At 40.6% G+C, this 14052-nt stretch overlaps 1 protein-coding gene across 4 annotated transcripts in view; it reads left to right on the forward strand.

The window, feature by feature from the left end:
* The window catches only part of TBKBP1 (TBK1 binding protein 1), an 86365-nt gene that overhangs the window by 64116 nt on the left and 8197 nt on the right, over nucleotides 1-14052 (forward strand). For all 4 annotated transcript variants that reach the window (XM_042477177.1, XM_042477179.1, XM_042477180.1 and 1 more), the window contains exon 8: nucleotides 13866-13984. In XM_042477177.1, the coding sequence (XP_042333111.1) occupies nucleotides 13866-13984 (119 nt within the window). The remainder of the gene's footprint in view (nucleotides 1-13865; nucleotides 13985-14052) is intronic.

The following is a 14052-nucleotide window of genomic DNA, read 5'->3' on the forward strand; positions in this document are numbered from 1 at the left end:
CCTGCTTTAGGATTACATTTCACCATTAAAAAACCCTCTTGCTCATTTTACTGTTTATATCATAGTTTTCTTAAGTAGGCATATAAGCTACTTTTGAGTGGTGAACAAGCAGACAGAAATGGGAGTTATAAACAGATGCAGTAATTTGAATTCCATGCAACTTTTTTTAATTAAATTTTATTACATCAAAATACAAAATACAAGTATCACATACAATATACGAAACACACAAACTCGAAAAAAAGAAAGAAAAAGAAAAGAAGAAAGAAAGAAAAAGGAAATACAAATTCAAAAAAGAAAAAACATTGTGTTGAATTTTAACACTAATCTGTTACAAAAAAGGCTTCCTCAAAGTTTTGTATTTTTATATAGTCTATTACAAGAAGAAAAACAAACAAGAGATTTTTACACTTTTAAATCTAAATTCATTTCTTTATATCTTTTTAAACATTCCCATTCTTTCTCTCTCTCTTCCATCTTCAAATCGCCCTTGCGTGCTGTAAGTATGTCCATTTCCATTGCTTCTGTTAACCTCTCTAGCCATTCCTCTATGGTGGGAATTGTTTGCAATCTCCAATATCTGGCAAACGTAATTCTTGCTATCGTTACCATATATAATATCAATCGTCTATATTTTGTTTCTAATTTTCTTTCTAATATACCAGTCATATTCAAAAGAAACAATAAAGGGTTCAATGGTAATACAATCTCTAAAATTTTTGACATAGAAATATGTATTTTTCCCCAATATTTTTTTGCTTCTTCATATTCCCACCAAAGATGGTAAAAGGTACCCCTTTGTTTACTGCATTTCCAGCAGTTACCGCTCCTGACTTTATACATTCTGTTTAATCTATTTGGAGATAAGTACCATCGATGTTGAATTTTAATGTAATTTTCTTTATAGTTTTGACAAACTATGTCACGCCATGATTTTTCCCATAAATCCATTTCAATCGCTTCTCCTACATCTTGGGCCCACTTTACCATACATTGTTTTACAGCTTCCGATTCTAGATCTCTTTGTTTTAATATTTTATAATACTTTGAAATATGCCCTCTTTTCTTATCAAAAATAATATTGTCAATCTCATTCCCTTTACTAGCAAATTCATGTTCTTTTTTATCAATTCTAAATTTTTCCATTGTCTCTGTAACAGCCAATTTTTGTTAGTCAACTTTTCTATTTCTTTAGTATATTCAGTGACTTCAGAAATAATTACAAAAACAAAATTGACATTGAAGCAACATGAGCAGACACTGATAGGTATAGACTACTGACAGAAGATTCTGCTTCAGAAATGAAGCTTTAATAGATTTTGTTATTGTAACCTGTTGGTCTGGCCCTATCAAAGCAAACCACAGCCTCAGGTAGTAAATGTCGAGGAGCGTGCAGGCAAAGGCTGCACCCCCTCTGCTTGTCTTGCTGAGCCCACCAGCCATTTCTTCTGCTGGAGGAAGAGCTGTGTCTGCCACATGGGCTCTCTGTCCAGCATCCCTCTCTAAGCTAAGCTGTTGACCTCAGGTGTTGTGTATAGTGCTGTGCCCTCACCAGATTCACCTGCCAGTCCTGTCAAATTCTGTATGTGAAATGATTGTGGTAGGTGCCATCTGATTCTTTGCCGTAAACAGCAATATGATTTTGGGTACTGTTGGCTCTGTGTGTGTAATTATTACTGCCACCTTTACATCCAAACCCAACCATAACCATGTTCTGAAAATATGGTTAGAGGAAGCATGGAGCAGTTTTTGACTTCTAAAGGAGAGGGGCTGGAGCAAAAGTTTAAAATGCTACTTTTCTTGGACTACAACTCCCAGAATCTCCAAGCCCTTATGATCATGCTGTCTGGGGGATTCAGGAAACTGCAGTGCAAATAGTACCATATATAATCGACTATAAGTCGACATCATATATAAGTTGAGGTCAAGTTTTAGGGCCAAAATTATGGATTTTGATATGACCTGTGGATAAGTCGAGGGTAAAACTTAGGCACATATAATAAAGGATGTAAAGGATGAAGTAAAGGAAAACAATTCCAAAGAACTTACAAAATTCCAGCAGGCTTAACTATTAGTGCATATACTAAAGGCTGGATGGATGAGAGAGTAGAAGGGGGTCAGTGCTTCTAAGGCAGATTAAACTCTTGCCTGTGTGTGTGTGTGTGTTAAAATGCAGTACTTACACTGATCCATGGATAAGTTGACTCAGGTTATTTGGGTCAATTTTTAAACCTAAATTTCTAGATGTATACATGAGTATATACAGTAATGCAGCACTTACATCTGCTCTGGGGGGGAAAAACCATAATGTATTTGTGTGGGTGTAAGAAGTAAGTCAATACAGGACAACAAATTGAAGATTCAGAGGGTGTCGGGAGGTATAACTCAGTGGTACCCAAACCTTGGTCCTCCAGGTGTTTTGGACTTCAGCTCCCAGAAGTCTTAGCCATCATGGTCAACAGTCAGGAATTCTGGGACCTGAAGTTCAAAACATCTGGCGGACTAAAGTTTGGAAACCATAGCTACAGTATTTAGTAATCAAATGTTGTGGACCTATCAAAACCTGTGTAGTGAAAGATTCCTTTAGTTAGAAAACTGTTTTATATACATGCATGTTCTTCATCAGTGGATGACTGCACCATCCAGTGATAAATATTGTGTGAATGGATCATCAGAGAGAGTACTTTCACATTCTCTTCATGTGGCATCATTTTCAGTGGCATTCACTTTTGAGCCAAGTGTTGGAGAATTGGAGAGATGAAACAGTGTGTATAAATCAGTTCCCAGTCTGATTTTCAGACCAGAGGTACATGACCTCTGTATGGGCCTCTTATATGCCAAAATAAATATTTGGAAAAGAAGCGCAGTTGGATCATACATAAACAGATTTTCGGCTGCAGGAAGCAGCCTCACTTTCACGTATTGAGCTCTAACCTTTTTATGTTGCTGTTGTCATCAGAAATATTCTGCTATTTTTCTTTTACCTACTCAGGAATTTTTTTTAATGAAAAGCACTTGTGTGTTTTTTTAAACTAATAAAAAAACAGATGTACTTTGCTCTGGTTTCCTCAAAGGTGAAAAATAGCTAAGGTGCGAAATACAAAAAAAAATCTTCTGTCCAGACTGCCCATTTTAACACTCTCTCTCCACCTCCAGCCCAATACTTCCCTTGGAGTTATATTTTGTGGCATATATCTGGGATTATGGTCAGAAACAAACCTATCTCATCTAGTTGCTATACACTTCTAGACAAGGGTGAACTGATTTAAGAGGCTCAAAAACAATTGTGGAATCTATTGTGAAACGTTTTTAAGAAATGAAATTAGAAGTAAAGAAGTGAAATCTGCAGGCTGAACTGAACCGAACACAATTGGTTTTTGTTTTAAGTGCTATATGATCAATGTGACGCTATATTATCTGCATTTGGAACTTAATCCTCTGTTGGGATGAGAATCGTGTGGCCCTTCCGATGTTGGACTGTAACTCCCAGAAGCCCTAGTGGGAAGGCATGCTGGAAGTTGTAGTCCAACATGTGTGTGTGTGTGTGTGTGTGTGTGTGTGTGCGCATTCGTGAATACATGCACATGATATCCCTGTCCATTCTACGTATTCAGAGAGGCTATGGCTATTCCAGAACAAAAACAGAGGAGGGGAAAGGACAGTTCATTTAGGCCACACTTAGAGGCACTCTTTTTATTTCACATGTTCAGCTGCTCCTGATCCCTGGTTTTGAAAATCAGACCTGTAACAAAGCTCAATGCTTTGCTTTTATCACAAATCTACTTTTAATATTATCTTAAGTGCCCAATGGATGGATGAACAATTTATAAATATGTGTTGAATATAGTGATCATCATAGTCATCATTGCTTCAATCAATCAAATTAACGTGATGGCACTGGAAAGCAGGCTACTTTGCACAGATCAGAGACTGCAAGTCTCTAAAAGCTACATCAAGCAATGGCACAGTATATACACATCCCCTTAGCTGTTTTTCCATTTTATCTCAACATGTATTATTCCATGAGTGGCATGAAAGTTTATCATTTATTGGGGTATTGGTTAATGGTTATGAATGATGTGCGTCTAGTTCACATCTTATTTTAGTGTGAATTTAGCAAGAGTTGCAATCTTGCAGCCTTTATTCCTCCTCCATGTTTTCAATGTGAAGATTATAACATCAGCCTACCTTATAGGGGTGTAGTTAAAGATTACTAACATCCTACATGTGAAGTGGCCTGAGTATTTGAGCCTCATGCATGCAGCCTGCTCTGAGCCCACAGTTCCCTGGATCAGGGCCTTGAAATGCAAAATTAGTGGTTTTCTCAGTTTCTAGATGAACTTTAGCTTAACCAAGCATACAGCTAGCCCACACAGTTGTGTGTTCATTGTTGACTGCTGGTGGTTGCAGTTAGTGCTATGAAACCACAGCTGCCGCAGTTCCATTCTCTAAGTATGGCATGTATTTATTATTTTTTCCTGTGAACATGAGGGCTAGAAACATTTTTCTCATTCTCTCAAAACAGCTAGATAGATAGATGAGAAGCAATATGCCTCTGCCTATAAAAACAAATGCCAGGCAGGTGCCATAACTGAGTGTGTGGGTGTGAGAGAGAGAAAGGCTCTATCATTTGGACAGACTTAAATGCAACTCTTACATGATAGCCTTGCAGTTTTGTTCTTTTGATAACTACTTGGTTCTATAACCTCTGCATGATGTAGAGAAGATGCAGCTTTTCTCATTGTTTCAGCTCCAGGATGTGGGTGGGGGGAATGCACTTGTCAATTCTCATACCCAGTCATTCAAATGTAAAGTTATCAGGTACATACCTCACAAAAATCCCAACTAAAATTTATTAGGACACGCACCGCATGCTCCCAGTAAAGGCAGAGCTCAGGGTAGCTTACAGAGAAGCAAAATAAAAACAACAATAAACAATGCTATTCAAAAAGATGTTAAAACAAATCCATAAAATGTACAAGAAGCAATTTTAAAAAAACCGTAATGGCAAAGAGCCCACTTGAAATGGAAAGATAATATACAGCAAGTAAATGAAATGTTTGCCATAGGGAGATGACTTGAGTTTGTAGTACAATATTTAAGTGGTAACAGGTAAACCTCCTGATGTGAAGAGAATTTCCATACCTTTGGTGCAAGCCACATGAGACAACGGTTCACTAAGAATAGGATTTTAGAGCAGAAGTCTGTGGCCTCATGTAGCCCAGTGATGAGCAAATGTCCCGCAACACAGCAAATCTGGCTTACCACATTTTAAAATGAATACAATAATATACACTATTCATTTATTCATGCTTTTTTTTTCACTATATGAAAATTGGGGCCCTAAAAACTATTAAACCCAGAGTCTGAATATCTGGTGGAAGCAGAAATTTTTTTCACCAGCCAAATTAAGAACTAATTACAAGTAACTTGTTGTTTGTAACTAGTCATTTGCAAACATGAGGCAGAGCTTTGGAAGCAATGTGTTATAATTAACCACTTACCTGTAAGAGTTTTTTAATAGGCATTTTCACAGACATTTTTTAAAGTTTTGTGCCGTTTTCTTATGGGCAGCAGGAATGGCCTCTAGTATCCCTGCAGTTAGTAACAGAGAAACAATTATGTTGTAATTATTCTGCCTCGTTCTCTCTGTCTTGGAAATTGCTGGTAGGAGAAGAGGCAGTCACAGTTATTCAGTTGCTTCCCCATGGGGCTTGGCTGCTGGGTGAGGTCAGGGAAGTATGGAATTATGGGCATGGACCACTGCCATTCCATATCCGCCATCTAGGATCTCTGTCATGTTTCCCCTTGACAAATTTATTTTATTCTATTTATCTCCTGGATCTGAAGTTGTGCATTATTTTTCCCCAGCCCCAGTTTTAGCCCAACAACAATCTTATGAAATAGGCTAAGCTGTGAGGCTTCAGTTGGCTCAAGGTGACCATGTGAGCTTTAGGGGGAAATTGGAGGTAGAACCTGATAATGTCATCATGTGAATCTCTTGAATCCTAGAATTGTAGAGTTGAAAGAGATCCAAGGGCCATCTAATTTAACTTCCTGCCAATGTAAGAATCTACAGGTATGATATAGTTCATCTTGTATTCCATTCTGTCACTCCAAGTCAAATAGGATATCGTAGGGCAAGGAAAAGTTGCCTAAAAGGTGAACAAAAAGTGTTTGAGGATTGAAATACCTTGAAAGGAAAAGCCAAAGTGTTTGGGGCTTCTGTAAATGCCTGGATGAGCCTGTTGAAGTTGTGGGTTGTTACTCTAAGGAGATTGTCGTGCTTACTTTTTTGCCTAATCAGGGCACAGGATGGGATCATACCGGAAAGGGGGAAATGCGTGTTATCGCACACAAAAATGCCACCGATACTGACAGCCTACCACAACCCATCCTCAAGCTGTGCTTAACTGGCCAATTTTCAAGGTTAGAAAGCTTCTGTCCTTGCTAAATCAGTGGGATAAGCACAGCTTGGGGACAGGTGGTGGTCGGCCAGTGGCACAGCAGCATTTTCCTGTGCAGTAACACCCATTTTCACACGTTCACGCACATCCCCAGCCCATGCCCAATTCAGGTGAAAAATGTATGTGCGATAATCTCCTAAGTATAATTGTAGTTGGACTTTAGTATCTCATGTTTTGGAACATTCCAAAATCAAATGCTTTCAAAGAAAGATTTTTCTGTTATAACCCCCTCTCAAATGGAGTGATGAGAGGAACAAATTTGAGCTTTGGTTAATTTCAATTTTAATCATAGTTCTCAAACATTTTACAGGATTAACACTGGGCTAAAAAAACCCAAACATGCAATTTCATCAATATAGAAATTGGTACATCTTGTAACATGCCTGGAGAATATGGATATAGTAAAAGGTGAGAGAGAACAGTTCTAACATAGCAAGAGAGGAGTGACTTAGAAATGAAATGGATATGGGGGACTAGGAGGTGCAGAAGAAAGGAAAAATTGAAATGTGGTAATCGGTGAAATCTTGGACCAAAATCTCCTAGTTCTTTTGGAAAGTCCAGTTCAAATCCAATCTTTGGTGGTTAAAATTGTAACTTAATGCACAACCAAAAAACAAGACAGAGGTTTGGATCAGTTGCTACAGCAGGGAACTGTCTAATTAAAAATAATAATTGTAAGCTGTTCTGATAGCCTTTAGGGCTGAAGGGCAGGGTATGTATAAATAAATAAATAAATAAATAAATAAATAAAATTTTGATAGTACAGGGTGAATTTCGAAATAATATCTTTTAAGTAAGGAATGGGTAACTGTACCTTCCACAGATGCTGCTGAATTACTTTCCAGCGTAATAATAATAATAATAATAATTTTTATTTATATCCCGCCTTTCCAATTGCATGATCAAGGCGGCTTACAAGACAAGAAACAATAAAATACAGATAAAGCATCACAATATAAAAAGTTTAAAAACATCATTACTAGGGGTAGGAACGGGAATCTATACAAATCACAATTCACTAGGGGCAAGAAAAAGACAATATATTGCACTAATCCGGGGTCGAAAAACAAGAACAAGGAGCAGAGAAAGAACACTATTACCTAGAGTGAAAAAGCCAGCTGGAATAGATGCGTTTTTAATTGTTTCTTAAAAGAAGCTAAAGATGCAGAGGAACGGAGCTCTATAGGGAGCTTATTCCACAATGAGGGGGCGGCGATAGTAAAAGCCCTCTGTGAGGTCCTCACCAAATGGGATTTAGGGACCTCTAACAAATTGGTCCCAGATGTTCTGAGTGTGTGGGGCGGATTGTATGGGGAGAGACGGTCCTCCAAGTACCCTGGGCCCAAGCCATTTAGGGCTTTATAGGTCAAAACCAACACCTTGTATTGAGCTCGGAAGCGAATGGGTAGCCAGTGGAGATCTTTTAAAATAGGTGTTATGTGGTCTGTCCTGGAACTACCAGCGACCAGTCTGGCTGCCATATTCTGCACCAATTGAAGCTTCCGGGTTTGGTACAAGGGTTGCCCCATGTAGAGCGCATTGCAGAAGTCCAATCGAGAGGTTACCAAAGCATGTACAACAGTTTCAAGGTCCCGACGGCCCAGGTAGGGGCGCAGCTGGCATATCAGCCGAAGCTGATAACAAGCACTCCTGACCGTCGCGTCCACCTGGGATGTCAGATGAAGCGACGAATCAAGGAGTACTCCCAAGCTGCGCACCGAGTCCCTCAAGGGGAGCATGACCCCATTCAGGACAGGCTGACAAATCTCACCACCTGGAACCGAGGGACCTATCACCAGTACTTCCGTTTTCCCTGGATTCACACTGAGTTTGTTCTCCCTCATCCAGCCCATTACCGACGCCAAGCAGGCATCTAGAGGAGAGAAGCCATCCTTAGTTACTGCATCAGTCGGAGACACAGAGAAAATTATTTGGGTGTCATCAGCATACTGATAACACCGCGCCCCGTGTCTCCGGATGATCTCTCCCAGCGGTTTCATGTAGATGTTAAAAAGCATAGGGGATAAAATCGCTCCCTGAGGGACACCGGATGTAAGTGCCCTCTTATCAGAGCGACAATCCCCCAGCTCCACCATCTGGAATCTACCCGAGAGGTAGGACCGGAACCATTGCAAAGCAGTGGCCCCGATACCCAACTCCCCCAGGCGTTCCAGAAGGATACCATGGTCGATGGTATCGAAAGCCGCCGAGATGTCCAAGAGCACTAACAGGGACACGCTTCCCCTGTCCATGCTCAGACGTTGGTCATCAACTAAGGCGACCATGGCAGTCTCAACTCCATAGCCCGCCCGGAAGCCAGTTTGAAATGGGTCCAGAAAATCGGTGTCATCCAAGATCGATTGAAGCTGGAAGGCGACTGCTCTCTCGATCACCTTCCCCCAAAAAGGTAGCAGCGAGATGGGCCAATAGTTGTTATGAATCAGGGGGTCTAAGGAGGGTTTCTTAAGCAAGGGTTTAACCACTGCCACTTTCAATTTAGATGGAAACTGACCCTCTCTTAGAGAAGTATTAATGATGCGGTGCAACATAGTCAGCACCGCATCTCCCCCCTGAGCTGCCAACCATGAGGGACAGGGATCAAGAGAGCACGTCGTCTTCCTTCACCCTTGCATATAATGTCTAAAGTTAATAGGAGTTGGTGTCTAAGAATATCTGAAGGGCCACAGTTGTGCATCCCATTTTATATGGAAATACATTAAAGCTCACCATAATGGGGAAGACAATGATAGTGTGTCTTCTCAGTCTGCTGCCCAGATGCTAAACTGTTGATGAGTAACTTCATAGGCCTACTCGAGTTCCCTCACTTTGCCCAATGATAAATCTGGTCCTTCATGCCTAGCCTATCCTTTTCCTTAATTTACCTGCAAAATTATGCTGAACCTCAGGGTTGGTAATGACTATATCTTTCCATTTTGCATGCACTTAAAAATTGTGAATAGCAGCTGGGACAGTACATCAATAATTACTAGAATGAAGCAAGCAGGGAAAGGGAATGTGTGTATTTTCTCTGACCTGATGAGAGTCCTGAAACTGCTATGTATACTGGAAGGAGAGATCCCATTGGTGCTAGACTTGATGTTTTCCTAGTGCTTTCAAAGTTGGTGTGGCTTTGCAGATTCTCAGTGTGATGCCTTCTTTCAAGTGTTTCTATGATCTAGGTGTCATCTCAGAAGATGATCAGGGTTCTCCTCAATACTGTACTCACTGGAGTAAAAGATGTTCCTGTCAATGGCAAATGAATCTTGTTGGTCCATGACATTTTATTTTATTTGATGTTTTGATTTTCTTTTTATTTGATATGTTTGGCATTTTATTCTGGTCCTTTGAGTCTCAAATTGGGTGAATGGGAAGTCTGATTTAAAACATTTTATAAAGAAAGGTAAAGTGGAAATCAGGGTTGCAAGAAGGGAAGGGAGTCACATTTAAAGCTGGCAGTCTCGCCAGACTGCAAAAAAGCACATATTTTACTGTTGCTGTACTGTACTCTAGGTGGACATGCCATCTGTATCATTGGGTGCTGCATGATTTTTGTTTTGTTTTTGATGCATACTGCTTCTTGTCAGATTATGGCAGTTATTCATAGTCAGATATTTCAATGTATTTCATGTCATGGCTTATCAAAACTGTTCAACAAAAGCTTCCAAACATTGTGAGAAACAATTGCACCCTCTGAGGAAATTTTGTTGTTCTGTTTAACTTAGTGGTGAAAAAGAATGTAATTTAATTTTCTTTTGGCAGAACAAGTAATCCTCCCCCCACCCTGAACACTGAGAAGACAATTGGCGACATATCCATGGGAAAGGAATAGCTGTCTGTTGAAGTTAGATGCACCCCATCTCCTGTGTTTGTCCCCCCCACCTGTCACAGCCATTCAGTTTAACTCGATGGCTTTCTTAGTGCAAGACGTCCTCCTGGTGATATGCCTTTGGTAACCTCATCAGACAGGTTCTCCATTCTTATAAACATAGCCAATATGTTATTTCAAGGTGACATGAGAGTTCAGGGCATGAGTTTTGTGAGGGGTGATGGTTTTGTCAAGGCGTTGATGGGCAGTGGGTCAGCCCCTCAAGGAAGAAAGAGTTTCCACATTATATCTTCACACTGACATTATTGTGTTCAATGGGATAGACTTCTGCATCTAAGCAATGCCATACCTGAATAAAGGCAGAAAACTCTGGTCTGATCCATGGCCTTACTTCCGGTTAGGGTGTGATCCAGGATTGGGGACTGAGAATTCTTTGAGCAGAACATTGACCAGTTCGAAGGATTAGGCAAAGCACTGAAAAATTGGAAATGGAACCCGGCTTCAGGAAAAAATTAGATGGAAAGAATATTTTTTTCAGTCAAACACAAGAAAAGGAACCTCTCAAATCTCACTGCTTTGGCCTGCTGGTTGCAAACTACTGCATATACTTGAAATTGAACTTTATCGCATAGGGCTTAAACCGTTCCCCAGCGCGTTCCAACAGGGGCGCATGGGGGCATGCCCGGAACGCGATGGGCACCGGATGGGGCCCAGAACGCAACTTTACCGCACAGGGAAATGCCACCGCCGCGCGTTCCCATTGCGTCCCAATTCGGTTCCAGAGGGCGCCATTTCTGGGAACTGTTTCAAAGCGTCCCCAGAAATGGCGCCCTCTGGAACCGAATTGGGACGCGATGGGAATGTGTGGCGGTGGCGGCGGCATTCCCCTGTGCGGTAAAGTCGTGTTCTGGGCCCCATCCAGTGCCCATCGCGTTCCGTGCACGCCCCCACACGCCCCCGTTAGAACGGGCTGGGGAACGGTTTAAGCCCCATGCAATAAAGTTCTATAAGTCGACCACATGTATAAGTCGAAGGTAGGTTTGGGGGCCAAAATTATGGATTTTGATATGATAAAGTCGAGGGTAAGACATAGGGGCATGAGACAAAGGATCTAAAGGACGATGCAAAGGAAAACAATACCAAAGAATTTACAATATTCCAGCAGGCATAAATGTTTATGCTCACACTAAAGGCTGGATGGATGAGAGAATAGATGCTGGATGAATGAGAGATGTCAATGCTTCCAGGACAGATTATGCTCTTGCTTTTCACCAGGGCATGGTTCCTTTTTTAATAAGAGTTAAAGTACAGTACTTACATTGACCCGTAGATAAGGTTTTTGAGGTCAATTTTTGGCTAAACTTTCTAGACTTATACATAAATATATACAGTAATTGTAGAAATCTGCTGCGATTTGTACTGTATAGCTTTCCACTACAACTGGTTGCAGATTCTGTTGCAGGTCTCTGAGAAAGAAATTCCTTTTTACCACATCTTTTCACAGAAGAGCAGCCCAGCTTAGCCTACCCAGCCCCCTTTCTTGTCTTCTGGATGTTTTTTGTTGCATTGGCATTGGGAGGATGGTAAAGGAATGCTGGAGAAAGACAGACTTACAGCATTGGCTTGCAGCAGCATATTTGCACTAAACATTGCAGAAAGCTTGGCCTGGGAGAGAATGGGGATTCTCCTCTAGGTGATCCTACTGTAGCTATGTGTTCTTACTGCAACAACGCAAAGTAAACAGCTTTTTTCCAGACTAACATGGCTATGTCTTTGAAATCTATTCTCTCCCTGTTATTTCTGTTTCTGGTACCAAAGCTTCTGTTAAAGATGTAAAGCCCAGAATATTAACTAAGGTATACAGGAAGCTCCTGCCTTTCAGTGCCCTCTTATCTGACAATTTGCTCTTTCAACACTTGCAAAGTAAGGACAAGTACCATTAATCTGATGAAGAGTCTATTTTTTCTGTCAGTTCTTCTTGCCTTTGAAGGCTTGCTTGGGATTGCTTGCAAAGTGAGCTGAGGGGGAGCCCCCAAGCCTATTAAGAGACTTTGCAAGCATGCATAAAAAGGCAAGCATGGGCAGCCTTAAGCAAGCCACTATAATTCCTTCATGTTCCCTACATGGGTTCTCCTTTTTTTTGGTGACAGTGCAGCAGTCCCTAATCTGTTGAATAAACAGGGGCTTCCTGTACCTATATTTTCATAGTGCATGTCTTCGAGTTTCTGCCCCTGGTGAACATAGTGAGTGTGAAGGACCACTGAGCTCTAAATGACTAGGATAGTATTTCCAATTTTTGGAAGACAGAAATAAGTTATGTCTGTTTTACACTTTAAACTAGAACAAGAGTGAGGGAAGGTGCAGCAGGATCTACTCATCTTTGAGGAATTTGCAGTATATCAACAAGGATCTTCCAGTTATTTAACAGTTGTTTTTGTTGTGTGCCTTTAAGTCATTTCTGGCTTGCTTGGGATTGCTTGCAATTATGTTGACCATAATGCAAACCTATCACAGGTTTTCTTGGAAGAATTTATTCAGAGAGATTTGCCTTTTTCTGAGGCCAAGAAAGTGTGACTTGCCCGAGGTCACCCAATTGGTTTCCATAACCAAGTGAAGATTTAAACCCTGGTCACCCAGTGTCCTAGTGCAACACTCAGACCACTATACCATGATGGCTTTCTGTTTAACAATAGCAGGTTACAGGGGGGAAACTCATAGCAGGTTTTTTTTTTAAATTAGACCATTTGAATCTCTTCAAAAACTTTAAATTGGTTTGTAGGAAGCTTTATCCAATATGGTAACCATCTGTTCTAACCAATAATCTAGGGGACTAAGTCTGACAGGAACTGTAGTCCAAAACTCTAGAATGCATCAGACTTAGGGAGGGCAAATTCACAGACTATATAGTTGGGCCTCTGTATCCACATATTTTTTTTTACCCATGGACTCAAGCATCCATGGCTTCAAAATATTTTTAAAATATATAAATTCCAAAAAGCAAACCTTTTGCCATTTTATATCAGGGACAACATTTTACTGTGTCATTGTATTTAATGGGATTTGAGCATCCATGGATTTTAGTATCCATGGGGAGTCCTGGAACCAAACCCCAGCGGATACCAAGTTCCCACTGTATTAGATGATTTTATAGATATAGTCGATGAGTTGATGATTAGCTCGATTTCCTGACTGTGTATTTGGGTCTAGTCAGTAGACTTTGAAGTTCCAGGAAAAGAAAAATCAGCAAAATAGATCTCACAGATTATTGGTCTACTACTATATCCCTCCTTCGCACTAGAGAAAGAAAGGGAAACTAAATCCAAAGATATTATCCTTGTGCTGCTCCCTGCAGAAGCAAGGGCATGAAAACAACAATGGAACCTATGTATGATTTTGTGGTTGTGACTCTGAACATTTCATTGGATTTCTCCAAACAATGATGACAAAGTTGATGATATCAATGATGAGTCAAATCAATTCATTTTTCAACCTTGAAAATAAATGGTCTCCTATTGTAGACGCTGTAGCTTATATGCCTTTGGGGCCTTTCCCCATTTGTTCTCTTTTGTTAGGGTAAACCTGGCTCTTGCCTACACAGAGCTGACAGAGGAGTTGTGCCGTCTAAGAAACCTGAGTTCTCTGCAAAACCAGATTCTTCGGACACTTATCCAAGAACAGGCCATCAGTGGTGGTGAGTGGGGAGAGGGATGTGGCAGGGGATTTGTACAATTTGATAGCATTTCAGAGGCTATCAAAGCT

The sequence above is a fragment of the Sceloporus undulatus genome, chromosome 6 (assembly GCF_019175285.1).
Source record: "Sceloporus undulatus isolate JIND9_A2432 ecotype Alabama chromosome 6, SceUnd_v1.1, whole genome shotgun sequence".
Lineage (NCBI taxonomy): Eukaryota > Metazoa > Chordata > Lepidosauria > Squamata > Phrynosomatidae > Sceloporus > Sceloporus undulatus.